General features: G+C 43.7%; 1 protein-coding gene across 2 annotated transcripts in view; it reads right to left on the bottom strand.

Annotated features, from left to right (window-relative positions):
* The window catches only part of FBN1 (fibrillin 1), a gene marked incomplete at its 3' end in the record, with an annotated part of 155799 nt that extends 145538 nt beyond the window's left edge, over positions 1-10261 (bottom strand). For both annotated transcript variants that reach the window (XM_082005259.1, XM_082005260.1), the window contains exon 1: positions 9975-10261. In XM_082005259.1, the coding sequence (XP_081861385.1) occupies positions 9975-10147 (173 nt within the window). In that variant the 5' untranslated portion in view covers positions 10148-10261. The remainder of the gene's footprint in view (positions 1-9974) is intronic.
* Positions 10262-13769: the final 3508 nt, after the last annotated feature.

Genomic DNA, 13769 nt, shown 5'->3' with positions numbered 1-13769 from the left:
TTAAAGCAACATCATCAGCCAATGGCTATTTTTAGAAAAAGCTTTTGCCTATTTTTCTTCTTATGGGGGTAACAGTGCTACCTGCTAAAACTAAAACTGTACCCAGAATTATTTGCTGATCATTTCCACACACAACTGGAGTGGTGCTTCCATGTTTTGCTTCCATGTTTGCACTGGGAGTTAAAAAGAATGACAAACTGCATCTGAAAAAATGGTAGGCTGGTCTTAAAAAATGTGGTTGTCCAAGTCTGAATATAACCAACGTACTAAGAAATAGTAGCTAAGGCTCCAGAATGTGAAGAGGAATAGCTTTTACTAGCCGTTTTCCAGACACACATAATCCAATCTATACATTTTGTTGTAAAACAGCTTTATATACCTTTCTAAACTCCTCAGCATCTCAGAATGAATGCTGAAAGCACAGAGTGGCCCAGCCCTGCTGACTTCACTGGAGCTTTACTCAGCTTTCCCACCAAACCAAGAATTTCCATTGTTAGAGATACACCAAACCTGAGTGGACATGGCCGCGAGCAATCGGATTTAAGTTCACCCTGCTCTGAGCAGGGGTTGGACCACATGGCCTTCCGAGGTCCCTCCGCACCTAAATGACAGAAGCCAGGTACGAGGTGCACAAAGTAGAGTTCAATACCGAAAGCACCTCCTTTTGCTGTGCTGGCACCTGCCCCCTCCTCCAAGGAGCAGCAGGCAAAGGAGAACCGTAAAGGGAAGGTCCGGTTCCCAACGGGATGCAGCAGCTAACAGCCCCAGCATGTGATGGGCAGCCTTCCCAAGCCACCTGCCACATACCACTCTGCAGATGAGAGCCCAGCCAAGCAGCCTGGTTGTCCTTCGACCTCATCGCTACCAGTGAGCACATCCACAAACTGAGAAACTTAACTATGTGGATGGGATAGAGCAAAAAACACAGACACAGGTCTGCATTTAACATGCATAAGCCTCATTTCCAGGTACCCCAAATACTTTAAACAGGGATTGCTTCTCTGTTGTTTAGCCAAGCATTAGAAAACGGGATGTTTTTAGCCACTGTGCCCTTTTTCTTCATTCAGTGAAGATTATTAAGAGGACTCTTGAAGCTATTTATTTCAATCATATAAAAGGAAAATCTAGGAAACAATGCTATCCTCTGAAAGCAAACATAAAATTTAGCTTCTCTTATCCTATAAAGGATAAGCATGCATTTTTAAGCAAAATGGTTTTTACACACAAAGGATTGCATCCGATGTACTCATTTTTATCATACAATAAGTGAGCCTGGATGTTTGTGCCATGCAGAGAGCCTAATATGATAACTATTTCTCACTCTGACAGTAAGGATACCGCTGTCCCAGAATCCTGGCTCAGTTCAACTAAAAAAATAACATGCTGAGCAGCTCTACGGGTGTCTTTGGCTGCAGCCTATGTGCAAGTCAAGAGTTCAAAATTACATGCAAGTTCCCTGCAGCAACACCGAACACTTTTCTAACCCTAACTTCCATCACACTGTGACAGCTAAATACAGCAATCCAACAACAGCATTTGACATTAAGTGAATTATTCCGCACTTGCTCTGAAAATCTGACCATGTCTTTTGCAGGGACAGACTCATCTAACCTGACAGCCAGGCATTGTTCTCATTCATGGCCAGGGACAGACGCGTTCCTGGCACGTACTGCCTCATTGTTCCACTTGAGAATGTCACTGGGTCCAGTTTAACACCCAATCTACAGGGCTGTATAAGACATGTAAAGTACAAGTATGCCACCACAAAAAACTATCTTCTGGGCCAGACAAGCATGGCTGGTAAACAGGAGGGATCCAGCAGGTACTTTCTTATAGAAAAAAAAAAAAAAAAAAAAAAAAAAAGGTACGTTCAGGGGACAAAAAATCATAGCCTTTCTACCCTAGATATCACCCCATGGGAAGAAAATGTAACTGTGGGCTAGGGCAGTGCTTAGCTCTCCAGACGTCACTTCTAACGGGGGAATAGGGAGAGACCAGGTTACACCTCCCATACCACTGCCCACACTCACCATGTACCTGCTATTGATGGGGGTAGACCTCCAACATCTCCCAAAAGAAAGCACACAAGCAAGCTCAGGACCTCCGCCAGCCCTCACCATGCTGAGCGGAGCAGCTGCGCAAGGACCGGCATGGGGCACACTGGCCAGCCAAGCCCCAAGGCTAGCCAGCCCCTTATCAAGGCTCTCGCAGAGCCTGTTAAATGAACTGGTGCTACTCACTGTCCCCCACCTTGGAGCAAATCCAGGCATTTAGGGAGTCTCATAAACCTGACACCTGTAACAATACTTGTTGGTTAACACCCTTAGGCGTTATGCCATTAACCTGCATTTTAAAGGGCCCTCCCTTAGGCTACTGGAAGATTTATTTTAGGTAAGATAGCAGCGTTTCTCCTCCTCCCTTCACAACACACTGTATCCTACCCTCTGCCTCCCTCCTTGCTGGGACAGTGACACTGTGTTTTCAAAAGGCCAGCTACCTGCATGTCTGCCATAAGGCAACAGAAAAACCCTGTTCGTACAGATCCCACTGTTTTAGTTCACCTTGTCTCTAGTCTTTAGCCACCTTGTCTCTGGTCATTTACTCTGATAGAAGGAAGAGAAAAAGATGAAATATCAGAGGGAAAAACAAAGAAGGAAAAAAAGAGAGAGGAAGAAAAAATGTTCCTGAAAGGAAACAAATTTTAGTTTGAAACCTCAGCTGAACATCACTGGATATTCTGATGTCCTCCAGCAAAACATAAGAGAGAGGGAAGCTTGAAAAAGAGGATGAAAATGATTAAGACTGTAGACAAAAGAACTGTGGCTTTCATTTGGTATTTCTGAGGCTTTAATGGTCATGAATCATTTCATAAAATGAGAAGTAGAAAGGAAAACAACAGATTCTCCAGCAAGTCAACATTCAAAATATTCTTCCAGATAAAAGCTAGAACTCCTTCACACTTCAGTGAAGATCTATAAGCAAAACCAGAAGGCACAGGTTTTAATTTAACAGGCTAAATATTACTTCCCAATGTACCTTCCAAAGAAGAGCCCAATTTTACTAAACTGTCACAAAAAAAGAAAATTATTCTTCTTATGCCTCTATGTGCATATCAACCTTAGCATGCATGAGGCTGTTCAGCAGGTCTGCAATCCTTTTTAGAAATAAAGAAAGAAAACTGAAGTGGGAAAGTCAGAATGGATGAGAAAACAACCAAAGGAGACATCCACAATAAAAGACCGAAGAGCTACAAATATATTTTCCAGCACAGTGCGATGGTAATCAGAAACACTCCAGACCACAATTGTTCCAAAAACTATTTACTGAGTCTGGGGAGTAAGACCAAAGTGAAACACACGCATCTATACCCTCTTCGTCTTTAGGGTTCAGCAGGGAGGTGAAGAAGAGGAATGAGATGGAAGGTGATCTTATTGCAAAGCAAAAAAGCTAATGATTAATTTCTTACTGTTTCCATATGTACACATTCAAAGATCCCTAGCTCCTAAAGTCTTGTTTAAGCAGAGATGTCCTCCTACGAGGCAATGTCTACTACACTTCTATCAAGAACAAGTTTTCCTCGTGATCCCTGTGGCTAAATAGTTTGGGTCTTGCGTTTCGGGTAGTACTATTCTAATAATCACAGGCTGCTGTGTCCATGAACGTATCTAAAGTGACCCTTGTCAAAACTTGTATTGAAGTTCATATACAAAACATTCAAGTTTGCAGGGTGGAAGATGAATGACAATGATAAAGACCGTCCTAAGTGAGCAGCACTGCTGAACAACACACCACAGGAAAGGAAAATAAGCATACGGGAAAACAGAAGCTGCAATTTTATTCAATAAGGATCACTGTAAATGAAGCAGACAGATGGACTGTCCCTGCCAAACCCTAACCCAGTGATCCTCCCACCGCTCCCAAATAAACCAAGAGCAGCCCTATGCTTACTTCAGGTCTGCATCCTCAAGCCCAGTGTAGCCCCAAAGGCTCTGGCACAGCAGCACGAAGTTGCACATAGAGCAGCAAACACACCCCGTTCAGACTGAAATTGGTGAACAACTTGGGGAACCACCACTGAACACAAAATGTGTCCAGTGCCGGCTAACAACAGGGGAGAAGTCTACTTTTATAAACCTTAAGCAAGCTCTTGACTGAGGAAAGTTCAGCTGTGGTTAGCATCCCAGCCACGTGCCGGAGGCTTCTTCTGCCTCCTCCAAACAATCCTCTCTGGAAAGCCGCACTGCAACCTGCAAATTACTGTACCCTGCTGCAACCAGATACGCGCTCTGCAGGTGCTCCTCTTCCCCCCAACACTTTATGCTTCCAGTTTCTAAAGACTGAACACCACCTGTCCCCCCTTAGTAAAAGTTCACCTAAACACCAACCAACTGAGATGAGAAAGTCTCCAGAAAGACAACAGCGCACAAAAGATTACACAATTCCATCACATACCCATGTAAGAAAATGATTACCTGGAACACAAGGAAAGAAACAAAGCACAATCCATGACATCTGTTGTTTTCTGAGTAAGAGCTATAGCATAAATGTGTTTCTCACCTGCCAAGCAATTAAGTCATAGCCACAATCAGCCTTACACAGGACCCCTCCAGATGGAGGATAGCAAGGTACCTTCCTACGATGGGACACAAAGTGGACCCCTCCTGCAGCATCTGGGTCACAATATCAGGCCAGCCTGATATAGCTAAGAGCTATGAAGAAAGATAGACTAGACAGAGAGAAAAAAAAAAAGAGCATGAAGGAAAAAAAAAAAGGGGGGGGCAAGCGGGGAGGGGGAGAGAAAGCGGGGTGGGGGGAGAGTGAGGGGGAAGCAGGGGAGGAAAGAGAGAAGGAAAAAAAAAAACAGAACTACATCCAACCTTGCCCTCCTGATCTTCACCATGTCACTTTGGCAAAGCGGTGCCAAGCGGTGAAAGGGAGCCTATGGCAGTACCCACCAAAAGTTTTAACCACAGGATGGTTTTTCACTGGCATACCCCAAATTAATTGAGTCCCAATTTTGCGCTATGAACTACGCAGGCCCAGAAGTCTATCCCCATAAATCATAAACCAGAATTGGGATTAAGGCCATGACTTTTAAAAAGATGGTGTCCAAATGACAGGATTTGAAAATCTAAGCAGAGCACAAGGACTACGTAGGCCTGAAGATTATTTACTTTTTACTGTTTTTCTTCAGGCTGAAGAACAACACAGAACTGTAATAAGAATGCTAGCATGGGAGCTTTGCCCTGCTGCTGGCTCTGGATAAAGCAATCCAGTGCAGGCTATTGTCAGAGAGCTTTCATTAAATGCATTTAAAAATTCACATATAGTATTTAAACTAGTATATTCCAAAATGTAACTAAAACCTATTGTGGCAGCCAGGCGAAGGCATCTGTATGATCAAAACTGAAAATAATATGTTATTCCGCTTTAAATATTAGCCCTTCAGCAAGTGTTAGTAACAGCTAGTACCAGCCACAGAACAGATTCTGTGCTGGCTTCTTGCTTGGTTCCGTCTGCTTTCCCTACTCCTCATCCACACATCCTCCTCCCCAGAGAAAGTCACACCTACCTCAAATCGCATCATACAGTCCTACTGACAGAAAGGAACCAGTACATGAGACACAGCGCCAAGATCTATGAACTCACTTCACTCTCGAATTAGATTTCCAAGGATAATGTAATAGCAAAAAAATAGTACCACAGCCACTGGCAAATAAATTCAGAGAGGTGCAGAATCTAAACAGTTCCTAAGGACTTCAGGTTTTGCATCAGGACGCACTGGCATAGAAGTTCTTCATCCTCCTACAGGCCTTACCCCGTAAGGCACAGAGGACTGGAAGGAGGTTGGCCATGCCGCCTGGAAGTCAAGTGAGTGCTCCGGCACATCAGGTATTACAGCAACTTGCATATATTTTTAAATAAGGTTTTTATTCCCAAGTATTCATGGTGCCTGTTGCTCACAGAGTGACACTGGCAAGGTGTGGCACCAGCAGCTGGCTAGAGGTGTGCAGGCCAAAAGTGGTAAGAAAAATGTTTGAGGTTTTTCAGTATAAACCAATATTTACTGGTATGGAAAGTCTGCTTTTCTTCAGCAGGCTTTTAGTGGTAAATATTGGTTTAAAACGAAAACCAGAAGCCTTAATTATATAGTTGAATACTAGAATTATGTTATAGATTTATAAGATTTATTTTATTTCAGGGAGCAGTGATGCATAAAAAGGGTTGAATCCAACTGAGTTTACTCAAGTAAGCGTATCAGTAAACCTGTGGACTTCATTTGAGATGACCAAAAGAAATTGGTCCAAAAAACCTCAATCCCCTGTTGAACAGCTTTAATCCAAGAGTTTTATGAATCATTTTGGAGCCAAATTTCTGTTCTGCAATATTCACTATCATTTCAACTTTAAAAAAATGAAAGAAATTAAATTATTCTTGCACAAATGCATTTAATTAGTGTCTCAATTACAGTCTTGTCACAATTCAGCTATCTTAAAGAGATTTTAGTTCTTTTAAAATTTCTGCCAAGCTATTTGTTAGGCAAACAATTGCTTTCTTTGGCCATTATACTGAGAAGAGATTGATAAACACGATAAACATTGCTTAAAATATTTTTAAGAACTGACTGATCCTCATTAGAGTTTAAGATTTTTGTCTAGCATGATCAGAAAATGAGAAATCCTAATTAATTCTAAGATTGCTAAGCACAATACTTCTTGTATTCAGTCAAGTACCAATCAAATCACCAGTATAATATTTATTACTTTATATTGTAATGATTGAAACATATATAAATGGTTGACTTTGAGCATATATTGGTCATATTCATGGCCAGTTTTGTAGGTTTTATTTCTTCAGAAGCTGATGCTACGTTCATAGGTGTTTAAGGGATATGGATTAAAGGATAATGGCTTGATGCCTTATAATTCAATACAGTAACATCTGTGTTAAAGTTTTGGGGATCCAGAGGATAAAAGTGTCTCAGTAACAGCTTATTATTTTACCTTGCTGAATCACAACGGATTCCAGCAACAGTTCCACGAATGGAGAACCTAGTTATATTTTGAAGTAATTACTGCCTTTATTCTGATTGCTTTCTGATCACTTAGAGGCACCAGCGCATAAACACACGTTGCCTTAGACCAAACACAGATGGCATTACAAGAACTTCATTGCTAATGCCTTCGTAGCTAGACCAATTCAAACTACATAAGCAGCAAGTTTAAAGTCTTGAAATGAGTACATACGAGGCATCTCCACACAATTTATAACTATTAAAGTTAAAATATACTTCTTGAATCATGTTATATGTTCGGACAGCTCACTGGCTTAAAAAATGAGGCAAAGGTCACAAGGACAAAAGCAAGTATCTCCTGCAATCAACAGCTTGCAGTAAAAAATGTGAAGTAGGAAAAATTATAAGAATTGAAACAGATCTTAGGCTTCTTCATTTTAACATAAAAGACCAGTAATGACACAGAGAATAACCTCAATATTAAATGATAAAGACTTTCAATAGTCATTATACTCAAACACACAAAAAATCCAAAGGTAAAGGATTTTCTCTAAAAATGTATCCCTGTGCTCCTACAACAGGAGCAAGAGTTCACTGCAAAAAGAAGAAAAAAAAGTCTTGGTCAACTACAATAACATGAAAATAAAGTTTCCCAGCATCTGTTATGACTTGTATTACAACTCTCAGATTCCCAAATGTGTTTGTACTGATGAACAAGTTAAAAAAATAGTATGTCTTCTTGTAAAAGCATATTTTTAGTGTTTTAGCCCTTCAATAACAATGAATTCTCCTTGTCTAATGTATATACAGTTCCTGTACATTCAAAATATGTTTTCCATCTGGCTTTCCAAAGAACTAGTTCCAACCTTGTCTGTTAAAATGACAATTCTTTTTATTCATATTGTACAGTACAGTACCACACCTAGGGAAGTGCTCACAATTTCTAAACTGGAAATATCCAGCAGGATTCACCCAACAGTGATAAAGATGACTGCATGTTAACAATCTCCTCCAAGAAATTTGGGAACTCTACACTCAGCCTCAAATGAGAGTTACAGAAAAAGGTCTAACCAGCAACCAAGCTAATAATTTGTTTTGTCTTTACTGTATCTCAGATCATCTGGCAAATTACTGTTAAGAGCCTGCTTCCCAAGGGCACTCATTCAGATTTGGAGTATTTCAAATAATTGAGCAAGACATAAAATATCTAAAATTGATATTGCCATTATCTCTAGATTTGCAGGTTACTCATTAGATATGCAACCACACAATCAATTGAAGGCTTCAGTTGGACATAAGAATCAACTCGTAAGACTACATACTTACCCTAAACCATTTTAGATTCCAAAAATAATTAACATGTGAAAGATCATCTGTTAATGCACTATTATTACTGTCTAAGAAGCACAGCTTTAGAGCAAGTTACATTCATCAAAGAAATTTCAACCTCAGCTATCATTCCTCTAACTCCCATCAAGTCAGCACACATGTACTAGATGGCATATTCTGTCCCACTGACCAGAAAATTGTCAGTTATTAACCCAGAGCTCTATAATGAGAAAGTTTATTACAGCATCCTGAAGAATAAAGGCTCTTTCTGGTAAATTTTTCCTTATCATCTTTTATGGCTTGCAATTAGTCCTAAAAACTTTGCTGTATGTCCTCCTCACCTCCTAGAATAGTTTTTGTCACAGGAAGGATCTACTTTGTCCAACTGTTTCTCTTGTGACGAGGCATAAGGAAATGAAATAAGCGAGTCTCACCCTACAAAATCAGATCCTTGAAAAACAATGGTGATAGCTTGCATCCATTTTTGCAGCATGGGGCCCTAAAATATAAACCTTCTCCAATCAGGCAAGCATAAAAAAAAAGCCAAGATTGCAAATCTGAACATAAATAAAAAGTACTATTAGAAGTATGAGGAAGATAAGAAATTCAAGCATATTCATCAAGGCCTCTAAAACTAGAATTTTAATAGCTCCTTTTTGAGGAAATCCAGAAGATAAAGAAAATGTCTTGTATCTCTTACTGAAGCATAACTATCTCCATATAATTTTTGCTACGTTTGCCCTCTACCTAATGAGTGAAAAATCTGGCTGGGCTGAAAAGATACATTGGAACACCTGAAAAAGGAGACCTCTTTTTTCTTCCCATAGTGCAAGCTTTTCAGTGAACTAAATTTTCAACTGCACACACACACACGCAATACCTTTCAGCTGACTTAACAATTATTTTTGCACTGGAAAGGTGTTCCATTAGAATTTGGAAAACAGTTTGCCTGACACAGATTTACCCTTTAAAAAACCGCTCTGCTAAGCATGTACCACAACGTTTCATAATGATTTCAAACTCTTGTATGCTTGGTCTCACTCATTCTAGTACTAGATACCAAAGACACTCTGATACCAAAGAATCATCCGTATTCTTCCCCCGTACCGTCACAAGGAACACCAGAGGAGCAGAGACAGTCTACTTGAGCGCAAGAGAAGACGCACACCGCAAAAGGTTTAAGGCGGAGATGGAAGAGGACGGCTAACGGAAAGGACTCCGGGCCTCGTCGCTGTTCGGCTTTATGGAAAGCAGACGTACGGGACGCGGGAGGAACGCGCAAGCCGGCGGAGCGCCTTTATCCAGGTCATTCCAGAAGGTAAATTAGCAACCTCCGAGCTGCAGCGGCTCATCCTCGCCAAGCATCATCCACCCAAAGGCGAAGTAAGGCTGCAGCACGCAAGGGACCCCAGCAACCTGCCCGCGGGCAGCCGGGGGGGTCGTGGGAGGGCGGCGGGATGCTGCGGGCCGTGCCCGGCGCCCCCGGCCCAGCCTGCCCTCGGCAGGGGCAGCCCCACGGGGGAAGAGCTCTCCCACCCCGCCAGCGCCCACCGCAACGGGGCAAGTGATAGGGACAGGCACACGCACACAGAGGCAGAGCTACTCCCGCTCCCCGCGCCGCGGGACCTACCCTTTGAGTGCGTCGTGCCCGCCGCCGCCCTGCCCTCGCCTCTTGGCCCGGCTGGCCCGGCTCTCCTTGGCGCTCGCCCCTTCGGCGTGCCCGGCGGCGGCGGCGGCGCCCACCTGGGACGCCCACAGCACGGCAACTCCCAGGGCGATCCCCAGCAGCCGCCCCCGCCACATCGCGTCCCCCGAGCCCCCGGGCTGTGAGCGGCCGCCGCCTCCCCTCCGCCGCCCAAGTCCGCCGGTTCCCGCCGCCCGGTCTCCGACCAGCCTCTCCGGGGCGAGCTGCGAGGAAAGAAGAGGGGAGGAAAGTGGGGGTTAGGGACCGAGGAGACGCGGGCGCGGCCGCCCCGCGCCCCCCGCCGCCGTCGGCCCCCGGCCAGCCCGGCGTTCGCCCGCCCGCAGGAGGCGGCGGCCGCGGGGGACGGCGAGGGGCTGCCCGGAGCCGCGCGGACTCTACCTTCCCTCCACCAACATCCGCGGGGGCTCCCGCTCCCGCACCCTCCGCGTACAGCCCGCGGCCGCCGCCACCGCTCCCGGAGCCGCTCCGGGGCTGGGAGCGTCTCCCGGGCGTGAACCCTCCCCGGCTCCCCGGGCCGGGTACCGTGGTGCCTGGAGCGCGGTGCCCGGCCGGGGCGCGCCGCGGGCTGGGAGCCCCGCGCCCGGCCCGCCCTCCCCGGGAGAAGCCCGCTGCGAGGGGCGCGCACCCGCTGGAGCCGCCGCCGCCGGCCGCCGTTCCTGCTGCTGTTCCAGCTGCGGCCGCTGCACCCACCGCTGCTCCAGCTGCGGCTCCAGCTGCCCCCTCCCTCCTTCCCTCCTCCTCCTCCTCCTCCTTTTTCCCCTCCTCTCTCCCCCCCTCCTCTTCAAGTACCGCCCGCGCACGACTCTCTCGCGAGAGAGAGGTGAATAAAAGCGTCCCCCCACCCCGAACCGCCACCCCGGGGGCTCCGGGGCCGCTCGGTCGTACGCGGAGCTGCTGCGGCGGGAGGGGCACGTGCGGCAAGCGGCCGGCTGGGGCTGTTTCTGGCCCGGGTTAGGGGGATGCTCTGCCCCGGGGTGCTCCCTGGCGCGTGCAGGGCAGCCCGCGGTCCCCCGCGGAGGCGGAGGCAGAAGCATTAGCGCCTGGGCCAGGCGTAGCGCTTAGCAGCGGCGTAAGCGTGTAACGGAGGATGGGGGGGAGCTGAAGGAAGGGGATGCCTGTGCCTCCGTCTAAAAAATACACGTATGTCTTAGAGGTGTAGCGCTTTGCATCTCTGTATTGGTTCAAGAAAAAAACATAATAGGCTCTATTTCCCTTATAAGGAAAAACTCAACGATGCTGGCTTTACCTTAGAGGCTGCTGCAGAATGAATCGTGCACTTTCTAGCAACTGGCATGGCACGGACACCGACACACCGAGCTCTTCTGTGCGTACGCCTACCTCTCGAGAGCCAGATCCAGAACAACCGCCTGTCTCGCCCTTATCAAGGAAAGGGAAAAAAAAAGCCCTGCCGTTTTTACTTATACTTAGAAATCCTGAAGAAGAGCAAACCACTACCAACCCTTGAAAGGTAGAAAGTTTTAATAGGAGTCCAGATTATATACTCCAGTCAAGTAGCTCTGTATCAGGATTACCCCATTTCAACATAAAGAGAAAATACAAAAACAAAAAAAGCAAAACTATTAGTAAGTTATATTTATGCATTCTGCTGCTCCTCACTTACAAATATTTTGGCAGAAGTGTGGGATTTTCTGGCCAAAGTTCCAGGTATTTTCATTTTTCAGTGATTTTCAGGCAGGTACTGATGGTGAATGGTTCTGCATTACTGAATTGACATTGCAAAAGCTCAGCTGCACGATTTGATAAGCAAGCAGCTGACCACCCACCCACAGCAGCTGCCAAAGCACCCTGCCCAAAGATAAATGCATATTACACAGTATTAGGAAAAAGGAAGTAGCATGTAAGATTTCCTACTACCGATCTCTGTTTATATATGAAATGGAACAGTGACACAAAATAAGGTAGATGCTATTTGAAATCTATAGTTTGAATTGTTTGTACTAGTTTTTATATAATGCATATAAATATGCATTACCCATCCAAATGTATATAAAAGAATTTAAACTAGTACAGGAAAGGCTGTATTTGTGTGTGCTCACCACAATAACACCATTCTAATAATTTTGGATGATTTTCATCAAGGAAAGGGGCAGATTCTGCAAATTACAAAACAGTCATTTGATTTTGACCATTCCAATGTCACTGTTTAACAGTTTAACACGAAAACATTCAGACAGACACTTAAAATACAGGTAGAATGTAAATGTACAGCGAAATACTGCAAGATACCGGCACAAGAAATACGTAACGGGATTCAGAGTATGGCTCTTCAGTATGTCTGAACAAGGCCCAAGACAACAGCAACCCAAACCTTATACCACTATTTTGTGACTTGTACAAAATCAATCAAGAGAAGTAACTTGAATTCTGCATGCAGAGTAGTACTGATTCGCAGTTTGCACCACAGAAATAGAAATTAGGGGTTTTGATAAATGTGAAATGTTGATTTTCCTGCTACAATCCAGAGTGATAAATAGGAATTTGATTTTTCCAAAGTTTTTCTTGGTTGTCTGCCACATAAGCAGACAAAGATTTATTTTTTTTTTTTATGCCTATGCTTGTTGAAGAGACAATATAGTATTGTGTAAAGGATTTTGTGTTTCTTTTGCAGTGGCAAATTAAATTTGCTCAAAAAGAAAACAGACCAGCATAAAGGTGGTAGTAACTGTCCCTGCTATTAAGAAATCCAGGGCATGCAGTACCTTGATATACAATTCTCTTCCTTCACTCTCAGCTATGTGTACAGCAAAATCTAAACATTTATTTAATGAATATAAAAGGTAAATATGTTTAAACCAAACTACTGCAAAAATGTTGTCAGATATTTACTGATTATGTTTATAATGTGAAGATAGAATTTACCAGTAAACAAGATTAAGTTATGAGAGGAATTCTGGTTTACTATTTACTCAAACATTCTTTCGGTTTCAACATTTTCTGTTTCAACCACTTTAATTTTCTGGATGAGCTACCAGAAAAATATCTGGTCTGTATCTCAGGTTAATGGGATGATTTTCTCATATCTTCTAGGATACTTTATGATGTATTATTTGGTATCTTGCATGGTTGCAGAAATGTGGATTACACTATATGAAGTAATGTTATATGATATGTGGGCTGTCTGTTAATTAATCTAGTGAAGTGTCTAGCACATCATCAACTTCTGGTGTGTCATTTTAAAGAATATGCTTATATATTAGAAGTACTTAAACTGTTGACAACTTTAAAATAGTGCCCACTGGGTTCTCAAACCACTAGAAAAAATACCTTGTCACAAGCAAAAGACTTAAACAATTTTTGCTCTCTGCTGCTGAACAAAGCTACTAATGAGGGTAGCTTGAGCTTGAGACTTTACAAACATTTGGACTCTAAAGAACATCTAGCCAAAAAGATTCCTATACGGCCTCCAAAACACTTGTCATCCACTCAGAAGTTTCACTCAAGAAAAAAAAAAAACACACACAAAACAAAACAAAGAAGCAATTCTGATGATCCAGTTGGTCAGCGTCTCCCATGACAAACAAAAAGCTGAACTCTTGGATTAACTGAGATGCAGAAGCTCAGTGATATTTTAGCTCCTCTATCAAACACTGGAATTAAACCTAGAATTAAAAGACACCAAAAACAAGGTATATAACATCACTGCTACATCCATAGAGGGATTTGCCGTAACACATAAGCAACTATTTTTCCACAATGTTG

The sequence above is a fragment of the Phaethon aethereus genome (genome assembly GCF_964289735.1).
Source record: "Phaethon aethereus genome assembly, chromosome: 12".
Taxonomy (NCBI): Eukaryota; Metazoa; Chordata; class Aves; order Phaethontiformes; family Phaethontidae; genus Phaethon; species Phaethon aethereus.
The sequence above is the reverse complement of the archived record's forward strand: the minus strand, read 5'-3'. Positions and strand labels throughout refer to the sequence as shown.